The 15300-nt window shown below is 46.2% G+C and overlaps 1 protein-coding gene across 1 annotated transcript in view; it reads right to left on the minus strand.

Annotated features, from left to right (window-relative positions):
• Nucleotides 1-3309: 3309 nt before the first annotated feature.
• Me3 (malic enzyme 3) overlaps nucleotides 3310-15300 on the minus strand; it is a 162731-nt gene continuing 150740 nt past the window's right edge. Inside the window, exons 9-15 of the mRNA XM_075952518.1 lie at nucleotides 10071-10168; nucleotides 9665-9778; nucleotides 6874-6979; nucleotides 6166-6308; nucleotides 5508-5681; nucleotides 4974-5072; nucleotides 3310-3677 (exon numbers count right to left, since the gene is read on the minus strand). Of these exons, the coding sequence (XP_075808633.1) occupies nucleotides 3516-3677; nucleotides 4974-5072; nucleotides 5508-5681; nucleotides 6166-6308; nucleotides 6874-6979; nucleotides 9665-9778; nucleotides 10071-10168 (896 nt within the window). The 3' untranslated portion in view covers nucleotides 3310-3515. The remainder of the gene's footprint in view (nucleotides 3678-4973; nucleotides 5073-5507; nucleotides 5682-6165; nucleotides 6309-6873; nucleotides 6980-9664; nucleotides 9779-10070; nucleotides 10169-15300) is intronic.

The raw sequence follows: 15300 nt of genomic DNA on the forward strand, positions 1-15300 counted from the left end.
CCCAGGACTTGTCTATGTTTAGTAATACAGAATTAAAATTCTAAAACACTCTAAACATCATTCCAGAGCTTATGTTGTTTATCCAGCCGTTTCAGACCTTGTCAGGATAGAGCTACTCTTTGCATGCTCTTCAGCGTTTACCTCCCCGCATCTGCGCTGGTAGACATCAAGTCTGCGGTAGTTGCTTCTGTGAGATTTTAAGTTTCACAGTGATGAATGCATTTCCGTAAATCTCATTTTATGCTGTTTTGAAACCTCTGCTTGGAATAGCCAGCTTCGGTAGAAGCTCAGACAAGAGCCATTTGTACTGAAGCAGCGTGTGTTTAATGCCTTGTCATATATGTTTGTGTTTCGCATACCAGTCGAAGGAGGAGGGCTGAAGACAGGACAGGAGAGACCAGGAAGCAGAATAGTGTGTAGGACATAGGGCTTGTAATTTAGTAAGCGTTTTGTAAGTGTGCATGTGTGTGTGTGTGTGTGTGCGTGCGCGCGCGTGCGTGCGTGCGTGCCAGAGGTTAACCTCAGATGGCAAGTGGCTTCCTCAGTGGCTCTCCTCGTCAGTGTTTTGAAATAGGGTCTCTCAACCTTTACCTGGTGCTTGCCAACTGAGCTGGGCTGGTTGGTCAGCGAGCCCTGGGGATTGCATCTCTCTGTTTCCCCACACCTGGGATTACAAGTACATCCCACCACTCAGCTTTTTTGTTTTGTTTTTTGTTTATAGGCTCTAGGGATTGAACTCAGGTCCTCACGCTTGCATGGCAGGCACATTACCTACTGAGCCATCTCTAACCCCTGGTATTTTATAAAAGCAGAGATGTGTTGCCTTTGTGGCTAAAACAGTGCTATTATCCAATTTCTGAAACTCCTAATTTTTTTTTTGTGCCAAACATTAGCAGTTGCTTACTCCCTATTACTTTGGTTGAAAGTATATTTTCCCTCTGTTTTCCCAACCAAAAACGGGATTAGTTTCTACTAATCAATGGGACATTTAATAGTTTATGTTTTTTCTTCGAGACATTGTTTCTCTGTTTCCTTGACTGTAAACTTGATTTGTAGACCAGCCTGGCCTCGACCTCACAGATATCTGCCTGCTTCCACCTCCCGAGTTGGGATTAAAGATGCATTGCACCACCACCTGGCAAATCTTTTTGTTTTTAAAATTATGTGAGTTAAAATTAGGGTTCTTGATAATTATTTTATTATAAAATTCATAAAATGATCCTATGTTTTAATGTTAAACTAACCACATTTTCGCTCTAGGAAAGAGTGCTTTAAGTTGTGTGGCAGAAATAACTGGAGAGCGCCTGTCATCACCAGGTATGATATGAGTTTCAACATCTAAATAAATAAAAAAGGGCAAGGGAGACTTCCAAGATGTTATCACAGAACAAATACATTATTAAGAAAATTACAAAGTTTCACAGATTTGAGTTCACTGTAAATGATCACAATTCTAAACTTCATGTACCTAATAACACTGGATCAAAATATGTAAAATAGATATGGTCAAAACTGCAAGGAAAAAATTATCTTTCAGATATAGGCTGAGTAGAGAAAAAAATAATAATATGTAGAATTGAGTAAAATAAAATAAAAATCCCCAAACAAAGGATATTGCCTTCTACCATGTTGGTGCACACATTCTTTTTAAGAAGATGTGAACTTTTTTGTTTTTAAAATTTGGCAATAGCATTTGAAAAAAAAATAGATTTCCCAGCAAACTGAAATCTATTTCAACAAGTCATGACAGGTTCTCTGACCGTAATTCAGTGCTATTAGGAACACATTTGGAATTTTGAAAATCTTTGTCTAGAGTCTTCTACTTCTCTACATGGGATGTGGTAGATGATGGAACCCCAAGACACGACCTGCAACAATTAAGGGCACATGAAGACATTCCAAAAGTCGTACATTAGGAGAGCTATGAGAGCTAGGAGAGGAATATGAACCAGCTGTAGAGGTGTTCCATGGAGCGAGCCTTTCGGATGGAAGAAGCCATTTTCTTGTACGGGTGCCCTTACTGATTCTGGGCATGGGACAGAAAGGAGGAGTTTGGGTCCAGGCAGATGGTTTCTCCTGTGGAAATGAGAAGTCTAACCAGGCCATTGGTGGCCGTGTGGGGCTGACGCAATAGATCAGAACTTTGGAAATCTTAGCCAGTTTCTTCTATCGTTTGCAACTGTATCCCCCAGGACACAGGCATTAGATATGAGATTGCCATTAGAGATTTACTGGTGAGTCTTCACAAGGACTCACTGATCTGTTCTCTTCCAGAAACGTGGAGTGTTAGTTTTTATATTTAGGTCTACACTCTGGGGACATTGTTGACTAAGTTCTAGCACCAAGGAAGCCGATGCTGGAAGAATAAGACCTGAACAAGAGACGACTGATTCATGACTCTGCCAGACACTCTTCGTGGCGCTTAGAAGTTTACCTGGATTGCACCGAGGGACAGTCAAATAGAGCATTATCTGCAGCGGGAATCCTGGTGAGGTGGCTCCAGGGATAAGTGTCTCAAAGTGTGATTTATACAGGGAAAGGAGACTGGATATCCCAAACAGGCCAAGCAGGGGCTCCAAGTCTTTCTTTGCTGTTTGCTATGCATGTGTGCAGTCATGAAAACGGGGGAGGTAAAGGTTTTCACTAAACGTCACCTCCACCAGAAATTTGAATTGCTCCATTACTTGAGGGTGAAGGATGGAGGGGAGAGTGTAACCCAGGCCTGGAACATTAGTTAAATCAAGTCTTCCTTACAAATCAAATCAACGCCTTCCCCGTGGTGCTCACGCTCTTTGCTCCTCTTTCTCCTCATTCTTTGGCATGCAGATTCTTCTCATCCATATTTCTCTATCTTTCCCTTTAGTAATGACAACACAAAATGTACAGTACTCAACAACCCAAAGGGCGGGGACCCTTCTTGATGAGCCTCTGGCCACTCAGCCCCAACCCACACTCTACTGAGCCTTGAAGGCAATGTATTCTTCTGAAATGAATTCACTCCCTGACGGGTGGACCACATTTTCTGGCAGGTGGCTTTGCTTACATTCCCTGAGTGCCTATGACGAATCCGCCCTTTAGTCACGGGCAGTGCACAAACACTGCTCTCCTTTGGTGTCTCATGGGAAGCATCCTTTCTTCCTGGAGCTCTGTGACTTCCCTATGAACACCTTCCACGGACACAGCACTCCCTCGTGTATGGAAAAGGACTTGCGTTCAATCTAGACCTTGAGTTCTACAAAGGTGCGTTTCTAAGCAGAATTTCCCACAAGGCTTTGATAATAGCAATTAACAGTAAAAGAACCATTTGGAGAGGATTCAGAGAAGTTTTATAGGAAAGAGAGCTCCCAGGGCCTTCAGGAACAAAGCTGACATCCGCTGCATGCCTCAGCACCTCCGCAGAACACACAAAATAAAACAAATGACAAACAAAAAATAACCATGGTGACAAGGCTGGCCATTTTGGAACGTTTATATTGTATTTCTTCATCCAGCCCAAATAAGTCCCAGAGAATGCATCAGACCTTCTGGACATTCATAGCTTCCTTAGGCCAAGTGTAGGTGTCTAGTGTGAAGGAGTCATAGTCTGGAGTGTAGATCAGAGATCTTACAAAAGCCTCCTTGTCCTTGGGCTCTGGATAGCAGGAGGCCAGGTTGTGTTTATATGCATAGTCGAGGACCTAGGAGAAACAGGTTTGAATGAGAAACTAGCTCTATGGGAAATCGGCCTTAAAAGCCCCTTCCTTGGCAGCGAGGGGCAAAGAATATTCCCTAAAGGACCGGTCATGTTCCTCTTCAGCTGCCACCTTTGATACCACCGGAAGGGGAGGATTAAAACTTTTTCTTAGAGAGCATTTGCTTCTCTTCCTAAGGGGCTGGTTGTCCCTCTCTCCCAGACCTCTGGAGGTAGATTCATACTCAGTGCCTGGGCCAAGGTCAAAGAGGCCCAGCCCATGATTATCCCTGTTTCTAATTCTCTGCGGGTTTCCAGCCAATGATAAACTTGATTAGTACTTCAGCTTACTGCTTGGGAAGCAAAATAATGATCACCTTCTTCTAGAGTGATGATGAGAATATAGTTAGTAACAGTCCACCTGCAACTCGTTCCCATGGAGACTGATGTGGTTGAATTGGATGATCATCTTGTGAGCCAGTAGTCCCCCGTGAAGGAAGAGGAACGGGTGAGGTGAACCGGGATCTGGATTGTTGGACTTCATAATTGTTTTGTAAGGGTGCCTGCGCTGGACAACTCATGGGCACTAATGTATTGCTGTGCGCTGTACTTTCTGAGACCGTTGGTTATTCTTACAGAAACACACAATAATGGAAAGGATATCATGTACTTATTATCCAGCTTGGATAATTATTGCTTGAAATTGATCTTTACTGTATTATGTTTTCTCTGAAAACCCATTATCCTTGCATAGTCTGGAATGTTCTGTGAATCCAGTCACCTCATTATCCCTTAAAGAGAGAAAGGGGAAAGTAACTACCCACTCTGGCCAACAGGAGTTTTGGGAGGGAGGAACTACTGGGCTCTACAGAGAAGCAGCTAAGGTTGAGGGAAGTGAAGGTATTGGGTCACAGTGACGCCTCTGCTGTTGCCAGAGTGGGAACTCCAAAGCTTGAATCCTTTCTAAGATGCTGTGCAAGCTGGCCTTTCCCATAAATGAGGGGTTATGATTCATTAAAAAAAATTCCACCCACATTCTGGTTCCCAAGACCGTGGCCTCTGACGACCTTCCTTCCTATGTCTGTGGGGGAAATGCGGGAGCTTTTCTAGAATGCCTGGGTGGGTGTTTGGAGCGGGACTCAGTCTGTTGAGCAGGCAAGAGTTTGCCACCTAGTCTGTGGGTTACATGCAGCGAGGCTCAAGGAGCACAGGTTTCCACAGCTGCCTAGCCCTCCTGACGTCATAGGAGTAGGTGGAGCCACACCACCCGTGTTAGAGGGGTACGAGGGAGGAAGGCCCTTACTTTGACTGCAATTCTCAGAGACACATCTCGGATGGTGCTGAGTGGTGGGTACAGTCTCCCCTGGGACAGGTGCTGCTCAGAGACTTCTTGGGCAATATGCTAGAGAGGAGACAGACAGACAGAGAGAGAGAGAGAGAGAGAGAGAGAGAGAGAGAGAGAGAGAGAGAGAGAGAGAGAAGTTTAAAACAGCACGAGGTTCCATGAATTCTAGAAGGAAACCACTAAGACCAACATGGATAAGCTTGTGACCAGCAAACGAAGACTCTGTCTTCTGACAGATCACAGCCTGTTATATAGAAGTCTCTGGGTCCTAGCCTCCACCCACATCCTTAGTATCATTCTGGGTGGCCATCTTAGCAAAAAAAAAATTTCTTGCTTCAAGGTTCCATGTGCTTTCCTGTCCAGCCTTGCTTCTGGTCTGGGGTGAGTGGGTAGTAGATAAGAGATGACGAATCCAGGGGTCACTGGGCCTAAGGACCCGGTGTTGAGCCACCCACCGCACTAGAAGCATCCTAGGGAGAAAAGCAGCGGTACCTCGGCCGTCAGGAGGAAGATGTCATCTGGGATGTGTCGGATCCCACCGGCAATGACGCCCAGGGCGACCCCTGGAAACACATAGGCATTGTTTCCCTGACCGGGAATGAAGGTCCTGCCATCTTCCAGAGTCACATTCTTAAAGGGACTTCCACTGGCAAAGATCCCTCGGCCCTGGACATAGGAAGAAAGCGGAAGCGGAACTTGGAGACAGGTTTGGGGCAGCCGTGGCAGTCTATTCTTATCTCTTAAATGTTGGACCCATACCCTCCCCTCTGTGTCCAGAATAGTGAGAACTTGGTAAGTACTCAAAGCCTTGCCTCCCTTCAAGTTACTGACAGAGGAGGCCATGGAGCCTCTTCCCCCAACATCTGGGAGGGCCAGCATGAGATAGTTGCCTCAGGAATAAAGAAACTCTGTTGGGCAAAGCTCTGTTTGGGGGAACCCTGAGCAGTCCAGAAGAGCTCCGGCTTTGGAGTTAGATGGGGACTTGAAGGCTAGTTCTATTTATTAGCTCGATGATCTTGGGAAAGCCGACTCATCTTTCTAAACCTCAGCTTGCTCACGATGACGGGGTACCCTCGGTCACCCTCATAGGGCTGCTGGTAGTAACCGCTGCTACTCTCTCAGCTGGTGGGAGGAAGGACTCCCCGCTGACCTCAGTGACCCGGTAGCACTTCTCAGCTGTGCACTCAGCCTTGCTGGTGGGGTTGCTCAGGGCAAAGATGATAGGGCGCTCATGGAAGGAGGCCATGTCCCTCAGAATCTGCTCCGTGAAGGCTCCTGCGACGGCAGCGACACCTACAGGGAAAAGGGGGGCAGCGGGGAATGCCTACTCTGTATGAACACCCCATTTCCCCTCTTGTGGCACTGGTGACGGAACTAGGTACCCCATGGCAGACTTGGGAATCCTGGGGATAGAATCTGCTGTTGGGGATGAGGGAATCCTGTTGCTTGAGCTAGCTGGGAGACCACTGGTCCATTTCTGGCCTCCAATCTTGAAGGTGCACCTGGAAGCCATTCCCGGATGTTGCTGTCGAGTGCAAAGTGTTCCTCTAGTACAGGGATAGGTACCAGGGCCCCAGTCTGGGTGTGGAAGGATTGCTCATCTCCATGCTAGAGAGCAGCACTGCGCTTTCTCACTGTCTTACATCAACACATATGCCACCAAGTCCCAACTCTGGGCCCTCATTTCTATGGTTTCTATACAGAAGTTATCCAATAAGTTCATGGCATTGAACCAGGGATAGGGGAGACAGCTGCGCTTCCGTAGGTGGTTTGTGACTCTTCACTGGGTCTCAGACTATCTATCTGCAAGTTGAGAGGGTTAGCTGGGTTGGGCGGCAGGACCTCTTCTTCTTCCTACCTATAATTGCTGTGGGCTTCACCAGCCTCACTACCTCCTCCAGGGAGTTGACTTCAGGATGGTCTTGGGCAAACATCTCCTTCTCATGGTTCAGGTGGCTTCTACCCTGTAGGAAAAGAAGGAAGATGGAGTAGCAATGGCGTTGAGGGCCTTCCGAGCAGAGCCTTGATGTGTTAGAATTCTGACAGTGTTTCTGATTGAGCCTTGTGTTTTGATCTGAGCCTTCAGAATAGTGAGGCCCAGATCCTTTATCAGATTTCTTAGTAGAACCTAAGGGAATGTATACATGTGTTTCTTCCTTCCTTCTTCCTTCCTTTTTTTCTTAAAAATGTATTTTTATTTTAATTGTGTGGGTATTTTGTTGCTTGTATTTGTGCTTCACATGCGTGCAGGGTCTTTGGAGGCTAAGGAGGGCACCAGGTCCCTTGTAACTGAAGGTACAAACAGTTGTTAGCCACCATGTGTGTGCTGGGAATCAAATCAAATCTGGGTCCCCCAAAAAAGCAAACAAGTCTTCTTGAACTCTGACCCATCTTCTGAGCCACACGGAAGAATACATAAGTATTTATTTATTTATAATAAATTATTAAAAATTAAACATTTAAAATATTTAGAATAAAAAATGATCAAAAATCTTTACTTTTTATTTTGTTTTTAGCTATTGGGGGTCATGGGTTACAGGGACAAGATATAAAGACTCTTAGGAGGTTCCTTAGCCTCACTGAACCTGCTGGTCATATGAAGTGCAGCCTACAGGTTTGCAGAAGGACAGGGGCCTGAAGACTTTCAGTAACAGAGAGCTAATGTGAATGGATTTAACAGGATCCATTAGTCTTCCTGGGAGCCTCCTTGAGCTGAGTCTAGGATCGGCTAGTCTTGCCAACCGTGTCTGAGAAGCTCCAGATTTCTTTCCATCTCTTCGAACAGGAGCCTGGGGATGACAGGCTGGCACAGTGCTGGTAAATGGGTGCAATCATTTTGATGGCTCCAGCTGGCCTCAGGAGTGCCAGAGGGAAGATGCCAAGCCTACAGTTCTTTGACTAGAAGTCAGCTCAATAGAGCAGACCAAATGATGTTGGAAAATGCACAAGAGAACAGAAGAGTGGCCAGTGTCTGGTAACCTGTTCAGAGACTGTTCCCTGGATTGATGGGGGATGGGAAGATGCACACCAGGCCCACGGCCCTGTCAACGGCTGCGAAAGGTTGTGGAAGGGAGTCAGCCGTGTCTTCTGGAGGACTATGATTCAATAAGGCTGAGGTAAACTGAGGATAGGAGGTGGTAGGAGAGAAGGCTGGAAGGGTATTCAGGCACACATACATGCTCACACTCTTCATAACAACCCCCCACATACACACACACACATACACACACATACACACACACATACACACACATACACACACACATACACACACACATACACACACACATACACACACATACACACACATACATACACACACACACACACACACACACACACACACACACACACACACACCATCATAACTTTTTGGATAACAGCAATTAGAGCTTTTGCTTTAGAATTTCCTTTTTGCTTTCCATCCTGTCTTAGAATTTTGCCCCTTGGAGAGCTCTTCCTTCCTTCCTTCCTTCCTTCCTTCCTTCCTTCCTTCCTTCCTTCCTTCCTTCCTTCCCTCTCCATCCCTTCCTTCCTTCCTCCTTCCCTCCCTCCCTCTCCATCCCTTCCTTCCTTCCTCCTTCCCTCCCTCTCCATCCCTTCCTTCCTTCCTTCCTTCCTTCCTTCCTTCCTTCCCTCTCCATCCCTTCCTTCCTTCCTTCCCTCCCTCCCTCTCCATCCCTTCCTTCCTTCCTTCCTCCTTCCCTCCCTCCCTCTCCATCCCTTCCTTCCTTCCTTCCTTCCTTCCTTCCTTCCTCCCTCCCTCCCTCCCTCCCTCCCTCCCTCCCTCCCTCTCCCTTTCTTCCTCCTTCCCTCCCTCTCTCTTCCTTCCTTCTTCCTTCCTTCTTTCCTTCCCTCCCTCTCCATCCCTTCCTTCCTTCCTTCCTTCCTTCCTTCCCTCCCTCTCCATCCCTTCCTTCCTTCCTCCTTCCTTCCTTCCTTCCTTCCTTCCTTCCTTCCTCCCTCCCTCCCTCCCTCTCTCTCTCCCTTTCTTCCTCCTTCCCTCCCTCTCTCTTCCTTCCTTCCTTCTTCCTTCCTTCTTTCCTCCCTCCCTCCCTCCCTCCCTCCCTCCCTCCCTCCCTCTCCCTTTCTCCCTTCCTCCCTCCCTCCCTTTCTCCCTTCCTCCCTCCCTCCCTTTCTCCCTCCCTCCTTCCCTTCTTTCCCTTCCCTTCCCTTCCCTTCCTCCTTTCTTTTCCTTCCCTTCCCTTCCTTTTTTCCTTTCTGTCCTACCCTCCCTCTTTTCCTCTCTCCCTTCCTCCTTCTCCTCTTCCTTTTCTGAGGGTTTCTCTGTGTAGCTCTGACTGTCCTGAAACTTGGTAGATTAGGATGATGCAAACTCACATATTCACCTATTTCTGCTTCCCCAATGCTGGGATTAAAAGCGTGCACCACAGTGCCTAGCTAGAGGCCTCTTTAGGTTTAGTTCTTGGCAGCTCTACGTGCTAGGAAACCTCTAGTTTTTTTTTTTTTTGAGACAGGGTTTCTCTGTAGCTTTCTTTTTTTTTTTTTCTCTGTAGCTTTCGAGCCTGTCCTGGAACTCACTCTTGTAGACCAGGCTGGCCTCGAACTCACAGAGATCCGCCTGCCTCTGCCTCCTGAGTGCCACCACCACCCTGCGAAACCTCTAGTTTTTCAGATTTGAACAGTACCTTGACAATCAGACCCCTGGAGTCCACCATCCAGATCTTCCTTATGGCTTCTGCCTTGGGCACGCCTTCCTTTTCCAGGGCCATAACCAGGAGGTGGGCGATGCCCATGGCTGCCTAGGGAGTACCATAAGGATGATATTTAAACTCAAAGCACATAGTTATTCAGCATATGCTAGATGTTTCACCCAAATGAGCCCTTCATTTCCTCAGCCCCACAAATCCTAGGAAGCCCAGGTGAATCTTTCCTTTGAGAAACTCAAATATCGAGACTCAAAATGCTGCAACATTCAGAACACACTCCTGCTGCTTCCTCTGGCTGGAACCCAGACCACCTCCCACCAGGAACACTCCCCACCCGTTCCTCTTCTCAGGACGGCCACTGGAGAGTCCTCTGGGCGGTACTTACCTCCCCTGCACCCTGGAAAACAAACACATGATTGGAGAGCCTGTTCTTAGTGATTCTCAGGGCAGCCAGGATCCCTGCCACGGCTACAGAGGCTGTGCCTGCAACAGAGTGGACCAAATCAGCTTGTGGCCTCGAGCCCTCAACCCGCAAGTAAAGACTTGGCACAGTTCGAGAAAAGCAGCTTTTCTTAACTCTTAAAGAAATCATATCTCTGCCAGGTGGTGGTGGTGTGCACCTTTTCCCCAGCACTCAGGAGGCAGAGGCAGGCAGATTTCTGAGTTTGAGTTCAGCCTGGATTAGAGTGAGTTCCAGGACAGCAAGAGTTACACAGAGACACCCTGTGTTAAAAACAAAAGCCAAACCAAACCAACCAAACAACTCCCTCAACGAACAAACAGCCCCTAAAAAAAATCAAAACAAAATAAAAACAATACAAACTAAAATTATATCTGGCTCAGTGGTTAAGAACACTGACTGCTCTTCCAGAAGACACGAGTTCAATTCCCAGCACCCACATGGCAGTTAACAACTAACTGTCTGTAACTCCAGTTCCAGGGGACCTGATAACCTTCACACAGACATCTTCCAGAAGACACGAGTTCAATTCCCAGCACCCACATGGCAGTTAACAACTAACTGTCTGTAACTCCAGTTCCAGGGGACCTGATAACCTTCACACAGACATCCATGCAGGCTAAACACCAATGAACACAAAATAAAATTTTTAAAAAAAGTTTAAAAAATTAAAAAAAAGAAATGTGTGCAGGCAGGAGGATTCAGGGCAAATTGATGCCATCTCCTCCCTTCTACTGTAAATAACAGTTTGAAAAATAGTCCCTGGCCTTTGTCCATGGGAGACAACCAGCTAGCCAGGTGCTGTTACTGCTATTATATGGCGGGATATTCAATCACACCGTGAACCGAGAGTTTGTACTAATTAAAAAAAAAATCAACCTTAGGTCAGGAAGCGGAGCCAGCAACTAATGCACAGAAAGAAATCATAGAGAGAAAAGAGTCTGGCTGGAAGATGGATAGAGAGACGCACAGGAAGTAGCTGGGAGGGACTTTGGGTGTGATGGTCTTTTTGGTTTGGCAGGGCAGAAGGACTCTCTTTCTGCCACTCAGGCAGAAAGGGAAAGTCAGCTGGTCGCTCCTCAACCTCTTTGAGCTAGCCAGTTCTTCACCCCAACTTCTGACTCCCAAGTCTTTATTGGTAAATAGAACTATAGAGATTTAGTTAAAAACTACATTTGTTGGCAGCTGCAGGAGGTGGATCTGGCAGGATATACAAGTCCCATCAGGCTGCTACCAGAGAAGGGACCAGTAACTGTGGAGCCGCAGTTACTAACTGAAACAGCAGTAGATTCAGGTGCAGCTGCTGTGTTAGCAGAAAAGAAGTGTTTATTGACAGATGAAGCCACGGGATAGATGTAATTAATAGATGCCAAAAAAAAAAAAGAAAAGAAAAAGAAAAAAGAAAGTGTAGGGAGTGGATAAAATTCTGAGTGACTGTGTATTGTTGATACAGGCACAGCCATGGCAGGGACCCCAATACCTTAGACCCATGGGAATGGCCAAAGCCTTCCCTAGTCTGTGGGAATATTGAGCGATTGAGAGGGTATAGAAATCACCTACTGAGGCTTCCTCCCCCAGATGTTTACAGCTGGAGACTCCTCTCTCCTACAGACATGAGCTAACCCCTCCTCCTGAGCCATGACAATCAGGCAGAGTCCCATTCATTCCATCAGAGGGAGCATGGTGAACCCCTCCTAGCTTCTCTATGTGTGTCTGTCTTTCCTTCAGTGTCTTTCATTTCTTCATGACCGTTGTCATCCTTGTCAGGTTTCCTGGACCAAGTCACGCAGGACGTGACACCCCTAGAAGTATTCATTGAAGGGACAAAGACATTTAAAAGTCAGGTATGACGGCACCATGAGACACCAGGTGATTGTGTGTCGAGATGCCCATCTTACCCACCGCGCCGTAAGACTGCACATGACAAGAACATGCAACTTAGGATCCGACTCCGCAAAAGATGCATTGTTCTCCTTCTCCCATAGCCAGAACACATGCGCCTCCCACTAACCCACTAGATAACCCGCAGAGTTTATGCTTCCTTTGACTTCAAGTTTGTGCCCTGCCTGGTTAGAGATGAACTTCCATTAGGAATCACAGCAGGCTTCTATTGGATTGGGGATTGGGACCACCACCTGGGTTTTTCTTGGCACTGACCCAGGAACTGCAGAGGACTCATTTCTCTGGCTGTGGGGGTTGATCCTGATAACCAAGAGGAAGAAAACCACAGGGGAGGAACATGGCTGGAGCTGGGGCATCCTCTGGGGGATTGATAGTCCCATGCATGTTAGTAAACATATGGGATATGACAGCTAAAGACAGGCGGGACTATTGGTGATCCAGGCCCTTCAGAGATGCAGGGATAGGCCACTTTACTGGGTGAAGAACAAAGTCCTGTTTGAGGACAAGAAAACATGGAATGGCTGAGGAAGAAATTTATGAGCACCAAGTGACATTATACGGAAGGAAAATATCAGCTCAAGACCTCCAAGACCAAGTTCTCAGCACAAAGAAGATTTAGGGACGGGAATAAGAGACAGAGGCAGGAGGTAGAGGACAAAGGGAGAGCGGGAAGGGAAAAAGAGAAAGGGGGCAGGGAGATTTGTCCAGGAGGGACAAATGACGGCCTCTGGATAGAGAGGCGGCAGATGCGGCACATAGGAAAATGATGGTTTATAAAGGTAAACCGAGGTATTTAATTTTAACTGGGCATGTTAATTTGGTGAGCCAGAGGGAGCTTTCTGATTGCTGGACTTCAATACTTTGATAGCTGGACCTTCGTAGTCAGCCTTAGGGAGGAAGTGGCCAAATAAGGGAACAGACCTTGGTGGCTAGTTTTAGGAATGTAATCTTGGTTTTTAGCAAGGCAGAGGGAATGGGAGAGATGGACAAGGCCTGCCAGAGCCATGTTTACCATGCTCGAGTTGGCCAAGGCCCTTTCATTATGACTGGCTAAAAAAACTAGTAAGCAGCCATACAAACTTCTTTCTTGGTTATATCACAATAGACCATGGGAGACATTGGCTAATTCTTTTTCCCCCCCTAGATCATTTAATAACTTTTTGGAAGCTAATTCTATATTTCAGTCTTGGAGCGGCAGGGTTTTCAACTGTGACTGGGTTTGAAGAGCAAGTGAATTCTTTCTAACGACGGTTAGTGTAACTTTCTTGCAAATAACCAACCACTTCAAGACTTGTTTCTTCTCATTTTGGGGAGAAGGCGAGACTGTCTTCATTTGTTGGAGATAGTTCTCTTTTGTTAGATTTGCTTTTGCCATCTGCAAGTCCAAAGGACGCTGAGTTGGCAAGAGGGTGAACTCTACCAATTAACACATACTTCCTGAGCTTACATTGAGGAGCAAAAAAATCAACGGGGCTCTGTGCCGGGGTCTGCCGAAAGGGGGCACTAGAGAGCAACAGACCGGCTCCAGGAGGAGGAAAAAAGATGATTTCCAGCATTGCCTAGGTCTTTTAGAAGAACTGTAGGACATTTAATAACATTTGAATAATAATAATTTGTATGGGCTCATCCTATTAAACATTAGCATACTCTAAAAAGTGTCATTTATTTGATAACGGGATTTAAAAGACCCAGAGTTTTGCTTTTGCCACCAGACAACCCCAGACTTGATTCTTCCCTTCCACAGTGGCTACGGAACCCCGTCTGCAATTCATCCATTGCTGAGCTCACAGCGCGTGCGCACCAGCCAGCTGCCCCCTTCTCTGTTGTTCCTCAGCTCCACGGAGTGGGAGCAGAGTCTTATTGTCTCTTCTGCGGTTCAGCTCTCACAATTAACACTTTTTATACTGAGTGTTCTCGGTCCAGGTCTCTGGTACAGACCCTGACAGATACTGAGGGCTCACAACCAAACTGCATTCACAGGGTCAATATTAATGCAGTCACAGGAAAGGAGGCTAAGGTGGCACTGTTTATGGTTTGCTCCATTTTCCCCAGTTAGAAAACAATAACAACAAAAAGCCCCATGCTGTCCGTGACTGCCAATGAAACAATGAGAAGTGGTAGGTTCCAGCGTTCTTTTCAATATAAAGAGCAACTTTACTTTTTTTAAGAAAACGGTTTCCCAACCTACCTCAAGACCCAGCAATACCACTTTTGGGTATATAATGCTCAAGTCATACCACAAGGAGATTCATAGCAGCATTGTTTGTCATAGCGAACCTGGAAACAACCTAAATGCCCCTCGACCGGAGAACTGATAAGGAAAATGTGGTACATTTATACAATGGAGTACTACACAGCAGAAAAAAAATAATGACATCCTGAAATTTGCAGGCAAATGGATGGATCTAGAAAACATCATATTGAGTGAGGTAACCCAGACTCAGAAAGACAAATATCATATGTACTCACTCATAAGTGGTTTTTAAACATAAAACAAAGAAAACCAGCCTACAAATCACAACCCCAGAGAACCTAGACAACAATGAGGACCCTAAGAGAGACATACATGGATGTAGTCTACATGGGAAGTAGACAAAGACAAGTTCTCCTGAGTAAATTGGGAGCATGGGGACCATGGGAGAGGGCAGAAGGGGAGGGAAGAAAAGGAGGGGAGTGGAGAAAAATATATAGCTGAATAAAAACAATTTTAAAAAAAGAAAATGGTTTCCTCTAGATCTATAAATCTAGAGTATAAGATATTTCTGTCCTTCGACCTTACTGTTCTATTTTTGGAAATCGATGGATGGGAAACTCTGAAACACATATAGTAGAGCATTTAGGACAGTGTTGTTTGTTATACAAAGTGATGGAAAAAAGGCTGAGTAAATCAGCTAGGATAGTCATGCAGGAGAATATTTCAACCACGAAAAATGGCCACTATGGGGACTGGGAAGTGTTGGGAACAGTGAGACCCAGATCCTAAATTTCTTGTAATCCCCTGATCTGAGTGCCTACAGCTGCTCTGAGCACGAGACTTTCAGGAGTTCCTGATGGCAGGAGAGTGGTTTCTGGTGGGTTTGGCTGGGGCGTGGCTATCTCTATATAAGCTGCCCCTGAACACAATAAAGGGGGGCATTCTTGGGGTTTTGGTATCAGTGTTAAAAGGTCTGTTAGCTCCTTCTGTGTTTTGTTTTGTTTTTCAGACTCTTGCTGGTAGTGGTTCCAGGTGGTACAGGCACCACAGCAGGAGGCA

Source organism: Microtus pennsylvanicus, chromosome 18, assembly GCF_037038515.1.
Source record: "Microtus pennsylvanicus isolate mMicPen1 chromosome 18, mMicPen1.hap1, whole genome shotgun sequence".
In the NCBI taxonomy this organism is placed as follows: domain Eukaryota; kingdom Metazoa; phylum Chordata; class Mammalia; order Rodentia; family Cricetidae; genus Microtus; species Microtus pennsylvanicus.